Raw genomic sequence first — 23,607 nt, forward strand, 5'->3', positions numbered from 1 at the left:
AGTGGTCAGCTCCCTTTTGGGCCTCCAGAAGGTTTTCCATCACCAGAATAAGAAAGAATTAAAAAGGACTGCAGATGTTTTTTTTTCCTTCTGTGGGTTATGGAGACTCTTTACAAATTAAAACGTGTACAGTACTCCAAAGGACTTGCCACTTCAAATAAAACACTTCTAATAATTCTGGACTTTGAAACACCTTATCATATCTACACTCAAGGTATTCAATTCCTTTTCCTTCCAAAAGAAAGTGGTAGCACCTCCCTCCCACTGTGGTACTCTAACCAAATGCCCTGTTCCCTAAGACACTGTAGAGGACAGTCTTAACACCAAGGGAGTCAAGAGGGAGGAGGGCTTCACCATAATTTCCACACATGTCCTCTCAGGGATGAATCATTACAAGCTCTGGATTTCCAAAAAGAATGGGTTGTTATATTCAGAGTGATAAGGGACAAAATGTGGAAACCAAGGTTCCCAGAGCTTGCCAAAGTGTCCTCCTGTAAGGGAGAAGAAATGGAGGCATTTCCAGATGAATGTGTCCCTTCTTGCTGCTGTAACAAAATACCTTGGATTGGGTAATGTATTAGTAGGACTTAACTTCCCCCAGTTGAAGATCAAAGCATTTTGTTGCCCTGTCCTCACATGATACAAGGGGAAGAAGGATGGACCTCAATTCCTCAAGGGTTTTTTGGTGTGTGTGTGGGTGGGCAGAAAGGGCATTGTCATGATTAATTACAGGGCGTCACACTTCTCAGGCAAGTACCCTAACCCTGAGGCACATCTCCAGTCATTTATTTATTTATTTATTTATTTATTTATTTTTTAATTATTTTATTGTAAACAAATGGGATACATGTTGTTTCTCTGTTTGTACATGGCGTAAAGGCATACCATTTGTGTAATCATAAATTTACATAGGGTAATGTTGTTTGATTCATTTTGTTATTTTTTTCCCTTCCCCCCCACCCCTCCCACCCCTCTTTTCCCTCTATACAGTCCTTCCTTCCTCCATTCTTGCCCCCCTCCCTAACCCTAACTCTAACCCTAACACTAACCCCTCCCACCCCCCATTATGTGTCATCATCCACTTATTAGCGATATCATTCGTCCTTTCCAGCCATTTATTGATCTATTTATCTATGAATTTATTTGAGACTCGTTTTTGCTAAGTTGCTCATGCTGGGCAGGAATATGTGATTGTCCTGCCTCAGGAATCAGAGGAGGTAGGCTTACTCCCTGTTATCCTATGACTATGAGGGGGCCCCCCAAGCTCCTGTGTTCATGCAGAAGTAGTCAGTGCTAAAAGTATTGGATTGTGGGAGCTGTAGAATAATTATACCGTCTGAATTTCAGTGGAATAACTGGGTATTAAGCGTAGGTATGTCAAGTGTGGCTGGAGGTGGTGGGTCACCAGCATCAAGCCCTGGAAGGCTGCTCCTTTCCTGTGACCATTTACTCTCTCTGTGACTCTATACTGCCATGAGGGGAGTAGCTTGCCTCCACTGGGCCCTCCACTCATGGTGTGCTGGCTCACCTTGGGCCCAGAGAAATGGAGTTGGCCATCTAAGGAATGAGCCTGCTGGGATCATGTGTCCATCCTTTACATTGATTTTGTCAGAGTAACATGAAAACTAACTGAAACAGAAATCAGTATAGTGAGAAGTGGTGTCATTGATCAGAAAGCTGATCATGTGCATCAGAAAGCTTGAATCTGGTTTGGAGTAAGAATTTTTAATGCTATAGAGAGGAAAACTGAAAAACTTTAGATTCTAGTAAGAAGAGTTTAAGAGGGACTCAGGTACTCAGTAGACCAGAGTACCAAACAGATGTGTAGACCTGAGCTTTTAGAGGGAAACGAGGAACCTATCTGAAGTTGGACTCTACACCACTTATGTTCTAATCTGGCAAAGTTTTGATTACATTTTGTCCATGTCCAGAGATTCTACTGAGGCTGAATTTTAAAGCCATGGGCTAATGAATGTGTTGGAGGAAATTTCAGCACAGCACAGCATATAGTCACTGGCACAGATATTGCCCAGTTCCCCAGAGAAGGGGAAACAACAAAAAAAGAGAGGAATGATTTCAAAAGCTTGTGGTTTGTCTAACTTGTGCTTGGAAGCTGAGCCTCAGGAAGATGTGCTTGTTGAAGAGAATAGAGTTCCTAAAGGGATGCCAGGAACTTTGCACAAACACAGCAAGAACAAGACCTGACAGCATCTCAGGAATTTGCAAGACCATTGCCACTAAGGGCTCCAGGATTCAGAAGAGAATGAGAGAGAGAGAGAGACTTGAATCCTACTCTCAAAGTCTTTCAATGGACTTTTTACCTGATTAAGCAATATTCTGAGATGACCTTAGATCATTGTGAGCCTATACAAATGACTTAGTAGCATACCTTTAGCCTTATCTGTAGACTGTTATTCCAGCAGCTCACTAGATGTTCTGTTTGCTTGGAAGTAATTTCATAATTTTAACATCATTTACTATCAGGAAATGCTGATAATTTTCAATGTCATCAAGCCCTCTCTGATTAACCTTTAATAACTTTCCCTTTCATTCATATGTCTTCTCTTGACTTGTTATAATTAGCAAGAAGAAATCAGAAGGTATCTTTGACACTTTATTTGAAAATCTTCTTCATTGGATCACCTGGTTTATTAGGCACATTTTTAAAAAAACTTCCTCATCACAGCAAGGAAATTTCTGCCACCACATAACACGGATGCCTCGCCTCCAGTTTCCAGTAGCACCCTCCTTACTTCCATTAAGCCCTTGCCACCAGTCTCCTCAAAGTTCAGTTCTACTCACCATCTGTGCAAGGAAAGTTGTACTTTTTAAAAGAAAATGTATTCCTCTAAGTCATTACTGATGCACCTACTTCAGGGTTTTACAACCATTCCCAAAACTTAAGGTTTTATCTTTGCACCTAAATTGTCAGGAATCAACAATTGCTGCATAACAAATTATTCCAAATCTTAGTAACTTAAAACAGCAGCAACAACAAAACTTTATTATCTCACATAGTTTATAAAGATCATGAATCCAGAATAAGCTTAGCTAAGTGATTGTAATTCAGAGTGTCTCAAGATGTTGGCCAGAGAAAAAGTCCTCTGAAGCTTGACTGGTATGGAGGATCTGCTATCAAGCCCACTCAGATGACTTGTTCAGAGGCCATAGTTCCTTACCCTTGGGGCTTCTCCAAGGGCTACACATGACTCCCAAGCTGGCTCTTCCTAAAATAAATACCTGGGAAAGAGAGGGAGCAACCAAGATGGAAGCTTCGGTGTCTTGTACAACCCAGTCTCAGAAGGAACATACTATTACTTCTCCATTTATATGGAGCACACCAACTAACCCTGCTAAGGTATGGAAGGGGACTACAACAGGGTGTGAATACCAGAAGGCAGGGATCATTGGGAGTCATCTTAAGGTCAGCTGCAACAAACAAAAATAAAAATAAATCGCCATCATGTATGTATTATAATTATTACGACTGCTGCTTCTTTGTATCAATTATTGAACATTCCTCCTCCATTAATTCTTTTTACTACAATTCTAGAATTTTAAGATTTAATTTAGCATGATAATAATCTTTCTTCTTATACTATGGGTCTGCCTTTTTTTTAATCATAAAAACCTTTATCAATTTAAAACCTTGAGTTGTAAAATACTTACTTTTCTTACATAATTTTTCTTAACCATTGTAAGAATTAGAAATTTACAAATGTAAACAGAAAATGATGTTTCTTTTCTCTGAAAGAAGTCAAATTATAATGGTTCCAATCTAATTTGCCTGTAAAAACAAAACCAAATGAAATGTCCAAAATTCCTTTTTATAGAAGAACATTGTTTTGTTTTGTTTTTTGTTTTCTGACATTACACCCAAGCATCTACATATATATGCATTTCTTGACACACACATGCACACATCTCCCAAAGTAAGCATACACCCACATGTGTAAATTAGACATGAATCAGGGCACTTTGAAAAAATGAGTTACATCTTTTCTCTGCTTAGCTCTAGTGGGTGGTTGCCATGGACATTATTATGCACAAGGTAGACCTTTCAGAAAATGCTAATGTTAATGTGCCTTCACTGGGGGAGATCCTGTATTAATCAGAAATGGAGAGAACTTTAATAACAAAGTGGTGCAAATATCCTAGCAACAAAAGCTGTTTGCTTGTATCAGACAAATCCAATTCATCATGTCTTTTGCTTTGACCTTGACTGAATTGAGCATCACTCTTCCCTGCACACTGCAGTCAGTGAACAGGTAGCTAGTTTTTTAAATTAATGTGAGATTTCATCTTTAATCACCATATGCATAGATTTAATTTATGCTTCATTAAATTCTGCATAGGGTCAAGACTGATTTCTACAGTTCTCTGCCGCCACAGATCCTCTGTTATTTCCAGAGTACTTATTTACCATTTAAGCCCTCTACTATTATCTTCCAGCATTCATTAATATTAACTTGGTTTCCCAAAGCCACGAGGCTTGGAAAATAGATGAAAGCAATTCCTACCCATTTTGAAAATCTCTTTTCATCATAATGTATTATTTAGTATATGCATATAATTTTGCATGAAGCTTATTATGGATAATTATTTAAATGTATAAAATATTGAAAAATAAGTAAAATCTACCCACAAGTGCATCAGGTATACATACACATTATTAACTTTTTGTATGTGTGCTTCTCTTCATTATTTTTATGTGTACCATTTAGAAGAAAAGTTGTGTTCATATTCTTCCATAAAATTTTCACTTTTTCATTTTTTTCTACTAAATAACAAGAGTGTCATAGAATATTAGAGTTGGAAAGGACTCTTCCATCATCTCATACAATGAGCTTCCCCCATACAGTTTTTATCCAGTTATGTAAATTTTCATCTCATATGTTAATTAGTTTGTTAGTTAATTAAAATTATTTATCACTCAGAGAACAGTTAATTACATATGACAATGCTGCCCTAAATGAAATAAAAATATTTAGTAATCATTTTTGCTTTTTAGTGACTATTCCAACTAGTACAACTCACATTTTAAAACAAATAATCTAGTGCATGAATAACACCTTAAAAAGAGTTACTTCAAGTTGTAAATATTTGCTACAGAAGGTTGTAATTAGTTTGTTGTTTCAAATCAAGTTTCTTTCAATATTAAACAACTGAAAAATGAATTGATTTAGCAAATTTTGATTACATAGTTTATAACACAGTCTGTCTCTGATCACAGCCTTGAGTTCATGGAGTCTTGCTATTCTGCAGCTCGTTGTCAGATGAACTGACAATCTTTGTTAGAAAGTAGTTAATGCCTATGGGACTTAACTGTACAGTTAGTAACATTTTCAGTCAAATAATCTTGGTATGTAGAGAAAGATATAAGTTTTGTCGTCTGGTGCCCTGAAGAATGAAATTGTCAACACATCATTTCAGTTATGGAGTTTCCAAATAGGAATCATTTTGGATGTTGACCTAAAAGTGCAGAAATCATGCATTATATATATTTTTAGGGCAATTGTCATTCAGTATTATTTAGATTGCTTAAGGAATACCCAACGATACTGTTTAAGATAAAGATTCCTGGGACCCAACTAAGAAATTCTGGTTAAGAAGTCTGGGGTGAAATGTGGGTGTCTGCATTTTTAACAGCCTCCCTTCTTCCCATCCACCTTGGGGTTCCAATGGGAGGGTCCACTGGCATCTCATGTGGAATAGTGCTCTAGGGATTTGAAAGAATTTATAGCATTCCCTAACCTAATTTAGTAACAAAATAATTGGGGCAGAAAGTAAAGGGTAAATAACTACAGTTAGTCTGAAGGGGGAAATAATTCTGTAAAACTGCTAATGTCTGCCTTAATCACAGAAAGCTTCTCAAGAAAATGATGGTTTTCACAGGCTCTCATAAGTCACATGATTGTCATGAAGACTTGAGGACCTAAAATTACACAGCTGGTAGCCAGCCAACCTCATGCTTTGTCTTATCTTTATAAACCAAGAGTATAGCACTGAAAAAGAGAGAAGAATTCCCATTATTGTAGGTATAAATTATAAACCTAGAGGAGGTCATGCCTCATTAAGAAAGAGAAATGGAATGGGGTCAGGGGAAGGGAGCATACGGAAAACCTCTTGGGAAACAGGTAGAAATGAGAATCAAGGTTCTTGTCTTGGAGGTGTAATCAAAGTCGCAGAAAGAAACAAGTAGTATGCTGGAGAATTTGAGAAGATATTAAAACAGGGGTTATTTTAAAAAAGGTGAATTTGACCTGAAATTAATAATTAATATATCAGAGTAAATATAATAGAAAATGAGGTTGGAATGGTAAGCACATCCAGAAGATACAGGCTTTGTTGACCTCTGCAAAGAGCTCACATTTATTCTAAGGATGATTGAATTGCCTATTGGGATAGGTTGGAGCAATGGGTTGGAGGAATAAGAGAAGAAAGTAGGAAGTAATTGTAATACACCTGATGAGAGAGTTTGGTGACTAAGACCAGAGGGATGTCCACAGATAGAGCTGATGAGAAGTGGTTGATAGGGAATCTGTGGGATTCTAGAATGCATTTGAAGTTGTCACAAAACTAATATTTACAGAGTATTCTAGTTTTATGGAAAAAGGATAAATGCTGGTATTACATATATAAGAATTTAGGCTATTGTAGAAAACTTCTTCAGTATGACTGCCAACCCACCTAAACAATTTAGTATTGTAGCACCTTATGTTATTGAATTACAATTCACATTTAGTTTCCTGGTTTCAATTAAAATATTCAAGAATATTAAACTATAAGATAGCATTGAAATTCAAAACCATTGTGTGTATTGGCAGTTGGTATTCAACATACCAGACAATTCTATTAATAAGAAAGAAGTAACAAAGTATGATATACTCCAATAGGGAAGTAGAAAGATTATGAAAATAACAATGCCCCAGATATGGTCTGGGTCTGTATTTTTTTTTAACTTTTTACTGCAACACACAGTAAGAAATATATTTGACTAAATTATTCTTGACAAATGTGTGAAGTTAAACAAAAGTTTCACCACACATACAAATATTTACTCCATAGTTTGTTTTTCTAGTTAGAAGGTTCAAGTAGCTGTGTCCTATTAAATTAATTTCTTGAAATATTAATGACTTGTATTAGTTAGCATTTCATTGCTGTGACAAAAATACCTGACAAGAACAACTTAAAGGAGGAAAAGTTTATTTGGGGCTCATAGTTTCAAAGGTCACAGTCCATTGTCAGCCAACCTCTGACAGAACATCATGGTGCAAGTGTGGTAGAGGAAAGCTTCTCAGCTCATGATAGCCAGAAAGGAGTGAAGAAGGGACTACACTCCCAGTAACCTGCCCTCTTCAACCACACCCCACTTGCCTTCAGTTATCACCCAGTAGACTATTCAAATTATTAATCCATCAAATGGATTAATCCACTGATGAGGTTATAATTCTTGTAATCTAATCATTACCTAAAAGCCTCACCTCTGAACCTTGCTGCTTAAGGGATCATACTTTCAAAATGTGAGCTTTTCAGGGGACATTTCTAGATCTAAACCATATGAGGAGCCATAAATCTTCAATTCAAAATACATGCCTGGGCAATTTAGGAAACTCTCCTTGCTCCCGGCGGTTACATTTTTGGTAAGAGGTCATCGTGAGTGGGTAGTGACATTTGTTAGTTGAGAGAAGGGTACAAAAATTTCCCTTTGCATCATATGGCTCAGAAGGAAGTCCTTGGTGGTTAAGCTTAGATTTTAGATTCCAGATGTCATCTTGGATCCCAGAAATTCTGTTTATATTTTGTCATTTATTGTCTATCATCCTGACTGGATCACATGCTTCCTAGGATAATCCTACATATCCACTAATGCCTTACTTAGTTTGGTTTGCTATAACAAAGAACCATAACCTGGGTGCTTATCCACCCAGAAATGTATTTCTCACAGTTCTGGAAGCTGGAAGTCTCAGATCATGGTGGCAGCACAGTTGGGTTCTCGTTGCAGACCGTCTTTTCATTCTTTTCTCATGTGATAGAAAGAGAAGAAGAGAGCTAGGTGGGGTCCCTTTTATAGGGTAATTAATCCTATTCATGAGGACTCTACCCTCATGACTTACTTTTCCAAAAGCATTATCTTCTAATACCATCACATTGGAAGTTGGGATTTCAAAATACGAATTTCGAGAGCCACAAACATACAGTTCATTGCATCTAGCATGCTTAAGTTGTTGTGTTATGCTGAGTAATCACTTAAAACTATTTTTTAGTAGGAGTAAATTGATCATTAAATAATGAATATATCATGCGTTTAAACTGAATAATAGAATTGCGGAAACTTGTGGTTTTTTAAAAAATTTGTTTTGCTATCTTACATGGATACATAACTTAAGAATTTTCAAAATGATTTAATTTTCTCATAGTAAAATTGTGTTTAGCATTTGCAGTTTCTTTTTCTTTTACATAATATTTTCACAGCTGAAATTAAAATAGTTCAGTATAGTAGACAGAACAAACACCATTCCTGTTTCTACTGGAGTTAAACTTAATAGCTTAGCATAAAAGAAACATCATGACCTGAACCTCAACTATTTCTATAGCTCTGACTCTCATCATTACCTGCCACCCAAATTACTCACCAGCAAACCAATTGCTTATGAATCTCCCCTTTCTGAACTCATAATTTTTAAAAATCCAAACATTTGCAAGCATTCTTCTAGTGGATTTACCTTCCGGCCTAACCTCAGTTTTGCTGGCTAATTTTTACCCATTCTTCAAAACTCTTTCAATGTTTATGTTTCAAGGAAATATTTATCAAAAGCACAATGAGTGAGACCAGTTCGGAGGACTTTCGAGCAAATCAAACAAGAGCTAAGCGAATGAATAAATGAAGGAATGAGAAAAGTGGAGCTATAAGCCATGTTGCGCTGCCCCCTTGGAAGGCTTGGCTGCCAGTGTAATTATCTTCTTTCTTGCCTTTGGGAGCAGGGCCTCTCTGGTTATACCTCCATGCCAAAGATCCCGCTACGCCACCTACTTCGATGTTGCTGTTCTCCGCTGCCTACTCCAGCCCCATTGGTCCGAAGAAGGCACTCAGTGGTCTCTGATGTACTATTTACAAAGACTGCGACACATGTTGGAAGAGAAGCCAGAGAAGCCTCCGGAGCCAGATATTCCTCTCCTACCCAGACCCAGGAGTAGCTCCATGGTGGCAGCAGCACCCTCACTAGTGAACACTCACAAAACCCAAGTAAGACACTGTGCACTGTCATTTGAACTAGCAACTTTGGCCATAACACTCTCTTTTTCTTCTGTGCACCCAGTGCTATTTGATTGTTAGATTCCTCTGTTGCCATTGTCCTTTCCTTTCCATCTTTCGCCTCTGAACTTCTTGACCACTGTTTAGTTCTCTGTTTACCATTGGAAAAAGTGCACCTCTTACACATACTACTGTAATGTAAGTCTTTGTTTATCCAGAATAATGAAAATAGGCTCTTCTGGGTAATCAAAGTGGATAAGAGAGAGTTCTGACATGTCATCTGTCAATTACCAATATCATAAAATATGGGACACTAGCATTTTACTGAATGTGACTGACCCTAAGGTATAACTCAAAAATTTTCAGTATTTCATGTCATCATTAGAAATATTGCTTTTTGATATATAGTCTCGCTATTTATTATAGATGTTTGGATAAATAAACTGAATGTATATGGATGTGGTGACATCCCGATGCAGATTGCTTTTTGATGAACAATTGTCCTAATATAAGTTGAATGCTTGCTCTTCCCCTCTTTCTCATCAACATTGTATGTTGACAATATAGAGAAAAATCTGACTTGTACGGTTTTCCAATTGTGGGACTTAAAATTCTTTCCTACACTTTCTGAAAGTATACATGAGCAATATCAGAGTGGAAAAGAAATATACTCTGCTTCACTAGTAGATATTCTGTCCAAAGTAATTATTTCCTTTAATAAATTTTAAATGGAAAAAGATTCTTTTTAACTAAAAAAGAAAAAAAGATTTATATTTTCTATTTTCTCATCACTATGGATCTGGGGTTACATGGCCTCAGTGCCGAAAACTCCAAACAAGTTAGTACAAAATACTAGTAGAGGTTATAGAGTTTGAATTTTGAAAGTCCAGACACGCATGTTCAATACTTCATAAATATCAAAACAGTAGGCATATTCCTATTAAAAATGCAACATATCAATAACAAAATATTTGGAAAACAGCCCTGAGTTCTTGATCATTGTCTGTTTTATTGCATGTTAAGGATCTTACCATGAAGTGTAATGAAGAAGAAAAATCTCTTAGTCCTGAGGCCTTTTCCAAGGTTTCATTGACCAATCTGCGCAGGTCTGCAGTACCCGATCTTTCTTCAGACCTGGGCATGAACATTTTTAAAAAGGTGAGTAGTATCGCTTATACCTTTTGAAATTTTAGTAATTAAATTCAGTGGGGCATGAGGTACTTCTGATCATGCTACAGTATGGGGTGGTTACAACACTGGGTTGTAACCTATAGCATAACTCTATAGTCTGTGTAAGTCCCTCCATGTGTGAGTGTGCTTCCTGCTCTCAGTGCTCCACAGGGCTGTGGGAGGCTCAGTCCGGATGACGCACAGTGATGGTGGAGATAATTGTGGTGGTAATGATGCTAAATTACATTTGTATGGTTCAAATCATTTCATCAAATATTTTACATAAAAAGTTCTCACCTAATCCAATGAAATTCTTTATTCTACCTGTTTTGCAGAGGAGAATTTGACCCTTAGAAGCTTTAAGTAGTCACCAAAGAGTGAACCCAAACCTAAAAGTAGATCATCTAACTAAAAGTTCTGTGCTCTTCTGAATCCATCACTCTATATCTTGTTTTTATAATATTTGGAGCAAATTGCATAGAAAAGAATATGTGTGGACACATGTACATATGTACATACATATTTAGAAGTAAGGGGTTTTTTTGCCTTTTATTTGGAAAATAATTTGCTTTTAAATGTATTAGCTGAATTATGTCAATGAACAATACAACACATGTTAATGAGCCCAGCTTGTCATGACTGCCCTCATTAAGAATGCAACAATAGGCAATGGCCATCATTTTCTTGAAAGCCATTGATAATTTGAGAGGAAAAAGAGATGTTCAATCTTGGCTGCATGTAGAATTTTTGAGGAGCTTTTATAAAAAGACACGTGCCCAGGCCAGATCCCAGACCAATTAAATCAGAATTGCTAAAGATGGGCTCAGGCACTGGTATATTTGAAAATCTTTCTAGATAATTTTGAACTCCTAGTTACACTTGATCTTGAACTATTTTGTAGGAATAATGGGTTTGTATCAATACGTTCTCTGTATCATCTTTGACTGTATCTTGTGAGTAGTTGCACATGGTTAACTAAAATAATGAATCTCAGTTTTGAAAGGGGGACAGCCTGGTTCAAGTGACCAGGAATCCTATATTCTAATCTAGCGATTCTCCAATTTCAGTGTGCATTGCAATCACTTACAAGGCTTGTTAAAACACACTGCTAAACCTCACCTTTTGAGTTTCTGATACAGTATGTCTGGGAATACATAGGAGAATGTACCTTTCTAGCAGGTTCCCAAGTGATGCTGATGCTGCTTGTCCAGGAAGCACACTTTGGGAACACTCCTTTAATCCACCAAGCAGAAAGAATATGAAATGTATGACCTTTTGCTTAGTTTCTTTTCTCTTTTTTTGGTTGTCAATAGACTTGTATTTTATTTATTTATATGCGGTGCTGAGAATCAAGCCCAATGCCTCACACATGCTAGGCAAGTGCTCTACCACTGAGTCATAACCCCAGCCCTAGTTTCTTTTCTCTTTTAACAAATTAGGGAAATTTCGCCCATTTCTATTGAATGACATTCAGGGACCTCCTGGGTTTCCTCTGCCTGGAACATTTCCTGTGTTGTACTACAGGATATGGAGCCCCTTGAGAAGTAGACTACCTTTTCTTTGCCCTGCGCTTGACTCTTCACCTCTTATCATTGCAGTTCAAGAGCCGCAAAGAAGACCGTGAGAGGAAAGGTTCCATTCCGTTCCACCACACTGGGAAGAGGAGGCCCCGAAGGATGGGTGTGCCATTCCTGCTTCATGAGGACCACCTGGATGTGTCCCCCACCCGTAGCACATTCTCCTTTGGAAGTTTCTCAGGGCTTGGAGAAGACAGGCGAGGCATGGAGAAAGGAGGCTGGCAAACCACCATTTTAGGTGATCACAAAAGACCTTTTGAAGTAGGGCAGAGCTCGAGTGGCCTATTAAGGACTCTTGACCTGTGGCTCCCTGGAAAGTCTGGGTCTTTCGTGGACAATTCAGCCAAGAAGTTTGGTCCCAACTGCAGGGTCCCCAGTACTGAAATAATGCTGTGTTTTCACAGCAAACAAAAGCAAATAAGTAATTATGTAAGAATTCTGCGTAATCAGCCAGGTAAAGGCCCTGGTTTTTTAGATCGCTCCAGATGCAGAAACATGGCCCTAAAGGATTCTGAGCCTTAACTTTCATTGGTTAATAGAAAGACAAGCCTTTATTTAACAATGGTATTTAATAAAGGAAAAAGTGAAGCAAGAGAAAGAAGCATTTTTCTGTTTGGGATGGCATATTAAGACGGCCAGCTTAAAATCAGGAGCTGACAGTTGGCAGAGCCGCTGCAGATGGTTTCTGACATTCGGCTTAGATTGGGGCCGACCTTATCACAGGTAGTTCCATCAGTCGTGTCGACCTTGACTATACCCCAGGCAAGTTCAATTCTTGCTATTTTGGCTGTGCCTTCTGCTCTTCCTAATACCCCCTCACTCTCACTGCTGTCCTTAGGAAAGGCGAAAAAGTCTCAGCAGAGAACCCTTCAGATTTTAGAAACCTCTTGCGCGCTCTCCTCCATTTTAGGGAAGCTGACGCGGCGGGGCAGTTCGGACGCAGCCACGGAGATGGAGAGCCTGAGCGCCAGGCACTCGCACTCCCACCACACCCTGGTGAGCGACCTGCCTGACCCCTCCAACAGCCACGGAGAGAACACCGTCAAGGAAGGTGGGTGCTGGCCGGGCTGGCGCTGCAGTTCAGACTTCTTTTCTTGTTCCCTGTGCCTACACCGTGCTCCATGTTGATTGTACTCCACTTGAGTTTTTTTGAAATCTTTCAGTGTTGTGTTATCACTGGATAATTTACTTTTTAGCCATTCTTAGTGAATCCTTACCAGTAAGAGCTATTTTGTCACTACGCTGTGACCACCAGACCTCTAAAGGAAGAGCAGAGATGAGCCACTCATATTTGTGTTCAAAATACCATAGGCCCACGGAGCTAAAAGGTACCTTGCAAAGCATGTAGCACTTCAATTCCCTCTGTGATATGCTTTGGAGGGGCGTATACACCATCGGTGGGGAGAAAGTCACTGTCTTTCAGGGCCACCAATTCCTTTTTCACACAGATTCCATTTCAGACAAGTGCCTTATGGGCTTTACACAGATGGAACATGTTTCTGGGTAGAATCTAAGGCAGGTTCTTTTTAATCTTAACAGAATAATTGATTCTAAGGCAGGTTTTTTTTTTTTTTTTTTTTTTTTTTTTTTTTTTTTTTTTTTTTACTCTTAACAGAATAATTGATTCTTATTCTTATGCTTTCATAGGAACACAAGTTGACTCCCTCTTTGAACTGTACTTCAAGTATGACTTAGTTACAAAATTTATATTCCATTACTTTAACCAGAGAAGAAAAATTCCTCTCTCTCTCTCTGTTTTTTTTTGTAATACACCAGATCAAAATAAGATATTTTAACAGCCATAACTTATTGGAAAAATACTTCATTTAAACTAGTTTTTGTCAACATGGTCTGTCATCTAATGGTGTGTAAAATCTACCTACTATGATCAATAATGGTGAACTAAATCAGTGTTAGACAAAAGGCAAATCCCAACTTCAGCTTAAGGAAGCCAGTTGCAATTCAGTTTTTCTGTAGCCTTCATTAATTATCAATATTACTTGGCCTTACAGCTTTAGCAGTTCCATGGGAGTTGAGGATGACTTTGAGACTCTAAGTCAAAGCTACAGCCATGATCACGGTCATAATTTAAATAATAGCATAACTGCCTAGCTGATGTAGCAAGTGATGATGAGGAAAACTAAGACGTTGCTTTTGTTTTATTAGTGCGATCCCAGATCTCCACGATCACAGTAGCGACCTTCAATACCACGCTGGCATCGTTCAACGTAGGCTATGCAGACTTTTTCAGTGAGCACATGAGGAAGCTCTGCAACCAGGTGCCTATCCCAGAGATGCCTCACGAACCGCTGGCCTGTGCGAACCTGCCCCGCAGCCTCACAGACTCCTGCATAAACTACAGCTACCTGGAGGACACAGAGCACATCGATGGGACCAACAACTTTGTCCACAAGAATGGCATGCTTGATCTTTCTGTAAGGACCAAGAATTTTTCTTCTGAAGACCGGAAAGATATTGTTTCTTTAACCCAAAATTTACATGGTTGGGTAAAAGGGCATAGAGATTCTTAGAAGTATGGAATCTTAACATGAAAAAAACTACCCACATAAAAAAATTTCATAAATGTGTCAACCATCATAGATGCACCTTTTAATTTTTTTCCTCAGGCATTACATTAGACTTGATCTGATCTAAGAATATTTTTATAATTCAAAAACCTTAGTGAATCCTCAATAAAAATACATAAAGCATATGTTTGTGTGTTTGCGAAACCTCTTTTTTCCCAGAAAGAGAGTAAGAAGTTCATTTGTTTTATTTGGTTATGAAAGCAACAAGACTACAAACCTCCTGTGTAGACAGAGAAAAATGAATGGAAGTTCTTAAAATATTTAGACTTGCATTCTCAAGAATGCCTTTCTTGAGTGTAGTTATTAGCAAATGAAAGGGTTTATATTTTATAATTACATTTCACAAACATTATTATTGCACATTAGGGAACCTGGCTTAGCAAATAATTTAAACTATTAAAATCAATAAAGGGCATAATTTAAACATGTAAATATTATACATTTGAAGTTGAAGGGTAAATAATGATACAATTTTGAATAAGCAAGTGTTACTTTATTATGAGCATAAAAATACCATTCTTCTTTATTCATTATTTATGGAAAGTGAAAGAGAATTGAAACACACTAATTTTAAATATCAGTTGTACAAGTTTCCATTTGGGTAAATAATTACTCTCCCCTTAATTCACCATTCTTCAGTATACCCACTAACTGTGTATATCATGGCAAGTTTGAGGAGACATAAGTGAGAAAATTCATAATTTTAATTCTTTGGATGATATAAACTCTATATTAAGCATATATACAAGATCCCCATGCAACTTAGATAAGAAAATCTGAAAATTGCCTGATTTATGCCATGTGCATAGCACAAAGAAAATGGGTTAAACAGAATAAACAAATCTATTAGGAATAGATAACTTAATCATCCTGTTAATCTGTCTTCTGCAGGTGGTTCTGAAGGCTGTTTATCTTGTCCTTAACCATGACATCAGCTCTCGCATCTGTGATGTGGCACTAAACATTGTGGAATGCTTGCTTCAACTTGGTGTAGTCCCCTGCGTAGAAAAGAACAGAAAGAAGAGTGAAAACAAAGAAAATGAGACCGTGGAAAAGAGACCAAGTGAAGGAACTTTCCAGTTCAAAGGAGTATCTGGAAGTTCTACCTGTGGATTGGGGGGCCCTTCTATTAGTGGAGCTGGAGATGGTGGAGGAGAAGAAGGAGGAGGTGGAGATGGAGGAGGTGGAGGAGGTGATGGAGGAGGAGGTGGAGGAGGTGGAGGAGGCCCTTATGAGAAGAATGATAAGAACCAAGAGAAGGTATGACCGAACCACCTTCTGCACCCTCATGAAATATTGCTCTGAATTTCTTTCCAATGCTGGTTTGCCAGCAATTTATTGACTCAGAATAGCAACTAATCACTAGAGCAAAAAAATACTGAATGTAGAAATCTCTTAGGTTCTCAGCAGGCATGAGTAGAAAGAGATTGGACTGTGTTTTAAATCCACAAACCATTGTCATCAATGCTTTGTTAGAATGAATTTTCTGGTCATGTTATTTCTGCAATAGAACATCTCAGATGCATTCCATTTCCATAATTCTCAGTGTGCCACCAAGGATGGTCTTTTTCTTGAGATTTTCCTGGTGTAACTTGAGTAGCGTCTTAGTCTACTCACGTTGAATAACAAAATACTATAGATTGGATGGCCAAATCAACCGAAATTCACTCCTCACAGTTCTAGAGGCTGGGAAGGTGAAGGTCAAGTTGCCAGCAGTGTGGGTTTAATCGGAGGCCATTTGCTTGACTTGTAGGTGACCACCAATGCTGTGTGCTCACATGGCCTCCTCTTTGTGCATTGCAGGGAGACAGAGAGCCTGATCCCTTTGGACCCAGGTCCCAGTGTCTGACCTCATTTAATTTTAATTAACTCCCAAAAGCCCATCTGCAGATATAATCAGATTAAAGTTTAAGAGTTCAGTATATGAATTTCAGGAGGACACAAATATCCAGTCCATAAGAAGCAGTATGGGCTTTCTTCAATATAAAGTTCTTCCTATGATTTTGATAACAGATTTTTGGCAGCTAACTGTAACCACAATTAAGGGGAAGGCAAGGGAAGAATGTTGCTTGATTGTTGGTTGATGTATTTGATGTTGGTTGAGCATGGGAACAAGTGTTCTAGTCTCAGTCCCCTCATGTCTTAGTGTATCATCTCCCAGAGGTTTTTGCCTTCCTATTATTGATCATTCCAGAATTTCATTCCCTCTGCCTTGGCAAAATCTGGCTATGATCTCTGTGTTTAACATCAAGAATTCATTATTTTTTCTTCTTGAGTTTTAAATACAAATTACCACAGCTTAAATTCACATAAATCACACTGATTTTGATTTGAGATTGTTGCTGGAATATGCTGTTCAGAAATTGAAACCAACAAGAGACTTGAATCTCTAACAGGTAACAATCTGCATACCAGGTCAAGTGTTTACAAGTGAAAGATTATACTATATAGAATTCTAACATCCACAGACATGATATAAACTATAAATTGTCCATTTACCCCATAGGGTGTTAGATTTTTACATTCAAATGAGGATTACAGAGTTCCCTCCTCTTTTACAATTTCTTCTCTTTCCAGTGCCACCTGGTACATAATTAATGTGCATTTATCATCTGTGTTTCTTTATTTCACAGCTTACTTTTATCTTCCCAATATTCATGGACTCTGATCCAAATATTCCTGCTTCAACATTCTTGGGTTCCTTAGCCCTTTCTTTAGGATTTTCTTCTTCTGCCTTAATTATATAGTATACCTAAACATTATTCCAGATACTATAGCTTGGTGCTATTAATGTTATTTTGACCAAAATTATCACTTTGAATCATTTGTTTTGTAGTTAGTTCTCAAAATGATATTCTTTTTAGTACAAAGAATTTATGAAATAAAATCTTATGCCAGTTAAGTGGCTTGTGTTTGTGATTCACAAAGGCCTCTTCTTCCCTAAAACTATCTGTTATTTTCAGTGGAATCAGAAAGTTCATCTAATTTTCAGCCTACTAATATCAGAAATATGGGAGGGGACAGAAAGGAAGATCTAGTTTCTATTTCCATATTGACCACTAGCTTATATACAGAGAAGTCGAAATATTATTTAGTATCTCTGATTTCTGCCTGTAGCTTGATACCTCTTTCTGAATGTCCTCTATGAAAGCAGCTTAAATCCCAAGGACACCAGAAGGTCTAAAGAAATAAAAACCTGAATTGATCCTTACAAAGGGTTTCAGAGCTAGAGAATTTTTTGTTGGGGAAGGGTACCAGGGATTGAACTCAGGGGCACTAGACCACTGAGCCACATACCCAGCCCTATTTTGTATTTTATTTAGAGATAGGATCTCACTGAGTTACTTAGCACCTCACTTTTGTTGAGGTTGGCTTTTTTTTTTTATTGTATACAAATGGGATACATGTTGTTTCTCTGTACATGGAGTAAAGGCATACCATTTGTGTAATCATAAATTTACATAGGGTATTGTTGTTGGATTCAGTCTGTTATTTTTTCCCTTTCCCCCACCCCTCCCACCCCTCTTTTCCCTCTATACAGTCCTTCCTTCCTCCATTCTTGCCCCCCTCCCTAACCCTAACTCTAACCCTAACACTAACCCCTCCCACCCCCCATTATGTGTCATCATCTGCTTATCAGCGAGATCATTCGTCCTTTGGTTTTTTGAGATTGGCTTATCTCACTTAGCATGATATTCTCCAATTTCATCCATTTGCCTGCAAATGCCATAATTTTATCATTCTTTATGGCTGAGTAATATTCCATTGTATATATATACCACAGTTTCTTTATCCATTCATCAATTGAAGGACATCTAGGTTGGTTCCACAATCTGGCTATTGTGAACTGAGCAGCTATGAACATTGATGTGGCTGTATCTCTGTAATATGCTGATTTTAAGTCCTTTGGGTATAGTCCAAGGAGTGGGATAGCTGGGTCAAATGGTGGTTCCATTCCAAGTTTTCTAAGGAGTCTCCACACTGCTTTCCAGAGTGGCTGCACTAATTTGCAGCCCCACCAGCAATGTATGAGTGTACCTTTCTCCCCACATCCTCGCCAACACCCATTGTTGCTTGTATTCTTGATAATCACCATTCTAATTGGGGTGAGATGGAATCTTAGGGTGGTTTTGATTTGCATTTCTCTTATTACTAGAGATGTTGAACATTTTTTCATATATCTGTTGATTGCTTGTAGATCTTCTTCTGTGAAGTGTCTGTTCATTTCCTTAGCTCATTTGTTGATTGGATTATTTGTATTCTTGGTGTAGAGTTTTTTGAGTGCTTTATATATTCTGGAAATTAGTGCTTTGAACTTGCGATCCTCCTGCCTCAGCCTCCCAAGCCACTGGGATTACAGACATGCACCACCGTGCCCAGCAGAGCTACAGAATTCTTAAAGGGACATATAATAATTTTAAAGTATATGTAAACCAATCTGCCAAATAAGCCCTTGCTTAGGGCTGAGACACTACTGCATGACTCTGTTTTCCATATACTATCCAAAGACTCTTGACTCTGGGGACTGGTGAGGAATGAAATTCAGTATAAGTTCTGCTCACAGAGCTTGTTGTACAAGGACTTAGTCCACCCAGAGGGCTTGGTTGTATCCAATTCATCCACCAGGAGAGGTGGGTTTCTAATTTGCATAAAGGTGCCTCAGACAATAACAGTGTCCTAGACCTAGAAATAATAATTAACATTTATTTTGCTATTATTATGGGCCTTACATGTTTTTACTTTTTTGACCTATGAGATGATTATATTATTTTACTAATATTGCAATTTTGTAGGACACTGAGTGCTTAAGTAGCTTGCCCAAGGTTATACAATTTCCAAATGTCGCAGCTAAGATTTAATCCAAACTAAAAATGATCCTAATTGGGAAATGTATCTGGAGCTAAGATGGCTCTTTAAAGCAGTTCTTAGGTGATGCAAGGAGACGTTTGCCTCGGCCACCCTTCTGCTGGTGACCTGCCAGGGAAGGTCATCCGCCTCCTGGAAAACAGTGTAAAGTTGATGGTTTGGTGGAGGCAGCTCTCCAGCAGAGGCAGTCCACTAAGGACCGTTAGCCACTGACACTTCCAACAGCTCAGAGAATGAATGTTTCATCCCTGAAGGGAATTCCCTAGCCCTTTCTTTCACACCCTACCCACATTAGAATACTCTTTCCATGTGTGGCACGAAAGTTCATGTGTCTACCTGTTCATACGACTAACAGAAAAATCTTATGTCACCATTGTGTCATTTGCTTTACACAGCAAGCCTGTGAAGTAGGAAGGACATCTATTAGGGTACTTAATTCACAGGTGAGGAAACAAAAGAGATTAACTTACCTAACATCATGTGCAATTATGGACCAAGAGCTGGAATTCCAAGTCTTCAGGGCATGTGCTGACTCTGAATGTAACTAGGATGGTTGAGGCAGGTTGCTGCTTCTCAAAGGTAATGACTCTCCCACACGGGGCTTAGCATCAGCCCTTAGCAACAGCTTCCTTATGCTTCTTTGGAAATGATTCAAGGAAGTTCCTTTTTTGGACATCATGTTCTCCACTCACAGTAAGGATTAAAAGGAGCAAATAAGTAGATGATAATGATTCTCATAATTCATCTCAGGAGGGTTTCCAATCTAGCCTCAAGGGAAGAATCATGCTGAATGCTTATAAAGTTCTGCATATTCTTGCTTTTCTTGTGCATGTGAATTATAACATCGTGAAAGTATGCAATTGGAAAAATTCTTCAAAAATAGCAGAAATTGCCATGAAATTTCAAAGTTCCAGACTTTGACCAGTTGCAAAAATTCAGCAGTAATCCTTAGCTGGTGGTATTATCAGAAGAGTGCTCATGAGGGTGCTTTCTAAGAAAATTGATTGGTCTTCATCACCAATGATCCCACCATCTCTCTTTCTCTAGGTAGATGTTCCAATAGACTTTCAAGGGTATGAAAGATATCTTCTGAGAAAAAGGTCTATGTTCATGTTCTAGCACCAGAAGATATTCAAAATGCACAAATTATTTTCTTTTCACTCATGAACTAGATTTTAGAAAAATGAGTTTGTTGAACCCTTGACAATTCTATTTCCCAAATTGCAGGTGCTTATTATAAAACATACAAACTTTATTTAATTGTAAAATAGAATCTTAGTAACAATAGTGTTTCAGTGGCAAAGTAAAAAGACTTCTCTTTTGTTTCTTGATCATGGGTACCAGGATGAAAGTACACCTGTAAGCAACCATAGGCTTGCTCTTACCATGCTCATCAAAATAGTGAAGTCTTTGGGATGTGCCTATGGTTGTGGAGAAGGACACCGAGGGATCTCTGGAGATCGTCTGAGACACCAGGTATTCCGAGAGAATGTAAGAGAATTAAAGTAGATTCCATTTCCTCTCCCTCTTCCCTTCCTCCTGTTGAGGAATGAGTCCTTTGACAATGAGGGTCAGTGTTCCCTGAAAAATTTTTTATTTTATAGGGTAATTTAATGGTATCTTGGGATGGGAGAAATCCCACAAGATATCTCAAGACAACCAAAACTGGCTTAGGAAAGTTTAATTGGGAAAACACTTCTGCCTCCTGCCTAGAGCAGACCAACAACCAGTTGGTGAAAGGGTATATGATTGGAATGTGTGAATTGCAGTTTGGAAGAACTTTGCACAGATGAATACATTTAGCAAGCTTCTGATGACCTATGACAAATGATTTTCAATCATCTGTCTGGCTACTATAGAAGCATATTTCATATTAGAGAAAGGGGTCAAAGTTGAGGACTTAAGTTTATTGTTCTTACTTAGAGATGGAAAATGGCCCTTATTGGGACAAAACAGGACTGCAAAAGTAGCCAGTTGTTTCCTGGCTGCTTTGCTTGAGAATGAACCTCTAATTCTACATATTTGAGATCATGTCCCTTTGAACTGTGTGAAACTTGAAACTCTGCACTTGGGCTTGCCACAGTAATTCTGCAATGGAACATTACCGCTCATTGTCAATGAGCTCTACTGACTGTGCCTTGTCCGTTCTGACTTGACCAAAGACCCACCTTCTCAGCAAGCCTGAGTGGGGGCAGTTGCCTCATGTGGGAATTGAAATTCTAAGAAAATATTCTTCTCACAAAAAAGGAAGAAAAAATAAAAAAAAAGATTTGATGCAAATCTGAGTCCAGAAAACCCTTTGGCATATCTTGGCAGAGTTTTAGGATCATGTCAAAATCTAATGCCGGACCAGTTTTCCTTGGTGTTAGGTTTTGCCATGAGGTGTTCACATAGTGCTGGCATGCTGAATTCTTGCTTAATGTAGCTTCTATCGTCTCTATATTTATCCATCTTTTTTTATATTCTGTTATGCTGTATTATTTTAGTTTAACATGTATGTGGGGAGTTACAGTCAAAGTAATTAATTTGAAACATGAACATCTTGACCAAGATCTGGATTTTAAGGCTGAAAATAAATAAATAAATAAATAAATAAATAAATAAATAAATAAAAATTTAAAACAATAACTAGTAAGACCATAGAAAGCTTGCATTACCTCCATCTTTGCACATATGTATGTGATTCTTTAATCTTTGATTTTTAATTCTATCACAGCATGAATAAAAGCCTTCAAGGTTAAATAAACCATATTAGTCCTCATGCAAAGACCAATTTCATGAAATTAAATGCTAAAACATAGTAAGTGTCCTGCTCTAGTGTGAACTGGCTTGGAAAACTGTATCCTGTCTCTCTGGATTCACAGAAAGCAGGACTAACTGGATCAGAAAAGAAGCCTTTGTTCCTTCTTGTCCACCTTGCTGTTCTCTCCCCAGGTATTGAATATGCTTCTGTGAGGCAATTCAGACAGTTCTCTTCCTGGCTTCTCAACTTGATTTACAGGGCAATTCTTCCATTATTTTGTAGATCTAGTCTATATTCATCATAAAGATCATATGTGCTTACCCATGTTCAGTAAACATATTAAGATAAAAATTTGAGAAAATTTCCCCAGGGAATGTATGGTTCAAGAATTTAGATATTTTTAAATTTCTCTACCATTGGATTTATAGCTGTTACTTTTTTTCCTCTTAAGCAATAGGACCTTAGTGAGAAGTTACCTAACTTCTAAGAAGTTAAGAGTATTTCTTGAGCTGGGGAAATAGCTCAGCTGGTAGAGTGCTTGCCTCCCAATCACAGGGTCCTGAGTTCAATCCCTAGTACTGCAAAAAAAAAAAAAAAAAAAAAAAAAAGTATTTCTCACTTTTACCAGGTCAGATACTCTATAGCTTTTGTTTGTTTTTATGTTTTGTGTGTGTGTGTCTATAGAAACAGAAGACTATTATCATGATATTTATTGAAGTGTCTAACAATTCCATCACATAATTCCTCAACACCTCTTAGATTATTAATCTAATCATTAGTTGGTAGTCCTGAGTTATTGAAAGGAATTCATTCTATACCAGTTTTACATCACTTGAAGAAATTTAGGCTGTTTATTCACAATCAAAATATTTAAGGCTTGGGAATCTTATTCTTGCTTAAACTTCCCACTGAATTCAGGAATACCATATAGACAGCCTATGGGCCACCAAATAGTAGATTTGAAATCATGCCTTTTGGTGTGTTTTATAGAGAATATGGAACACTTGAACTTTAGAATTTTCCAATCCAGGATTTTGAAAGCACTTCATAAGTATTATAATGAAGAGCTTCTCAAATTCTTTATGAAATGATAATTAAATTCTCCATGCGGAACATTTTACCTAAGTGCTTTGCAAATTTCATTTTATAACAAGTAGCATATATTTTATAAAATGAAATAAAATAAAAATAAATGAGCCTGTTTGAGATCTTGAAACTAATAAACTCTCTGGGAATTAAAAAAAACCTAATTTCAAATCTTCTAAGACAGAGTAAATAAAGGATGAAAAAAATACCAAACCATCTGACTGTGGTACAGATGGAGAGATTATAACAAGGTCATACCAAGAAGTCTTTAACTAATTCCAAGTTTCATTCTTTTATACTCTGTTCTTTCCCTTCAAATTT

The 23,607-nt window shown here is 37.7% G+C and overlaps 1 protein-coding gene across 7 annotated transcripts in view; it reads left to right on the plus strand.

Moving 5' to 3' along the window:
- Unc80 (unc-80 homolog, NALCN channel complex subunit) overlaps positions 1 to 23,607 on the plus strand; it is a 206,871-nt gene that overhangs the window by 27,328 nt on the left and 155,936 nt on the right. For 6 of the 7 annotated variants that reach the window (XM_047544569.1, XM_047544573.1, XM_047544570.1 and 3 more), the window contains exons 8-14: positions 8,986 to 9,247; positions 10,280 to 10,414; positions 12,025 to 12,241; positions 12,914 to 13,054; positions 14,170 to 14,438; positions 15,483 to 15,851; positions 20,802 to 20,948. In XM_047544569.1, the coding sequence (XP_047400525.1) occupies positions 8,986 to 9,247; positions 10,280 to 10,414; positions 12,025 to 12,241; positions 12,914 to 13,054; positions 14,170 to 14,438; positions 15,483 to 15,851; positions 20,802 to 20,948 (1,540 nt within the window). The remainder of the gene's footprint in view (positions 1 to 8,985; positions 9,248 to 10,279; positions 10,415 to 12,024; positions 12,242 to 12,913; positions 13,055 to 14,169; positions 14,439 to 15,482; positions 15,852 to 20,801; positions 20,949 to 23,607) is intronic. The other variant, XM_047544575.1, reaches the window with a different exon arrangement.

Source organism: Sciurus carolinensis, chromosome 3 (genome assembly GCF_902686445.1).
Source record: "Sciurus carolinensis chromosome 3, mSciCar1.2, whole genome shotgun sequence".
NCBI lineage: Eukaryota > Metazoa > Chordata > Mammalia > Rodentia > Sciuridae > Sciurus > Sciurus carolinensis.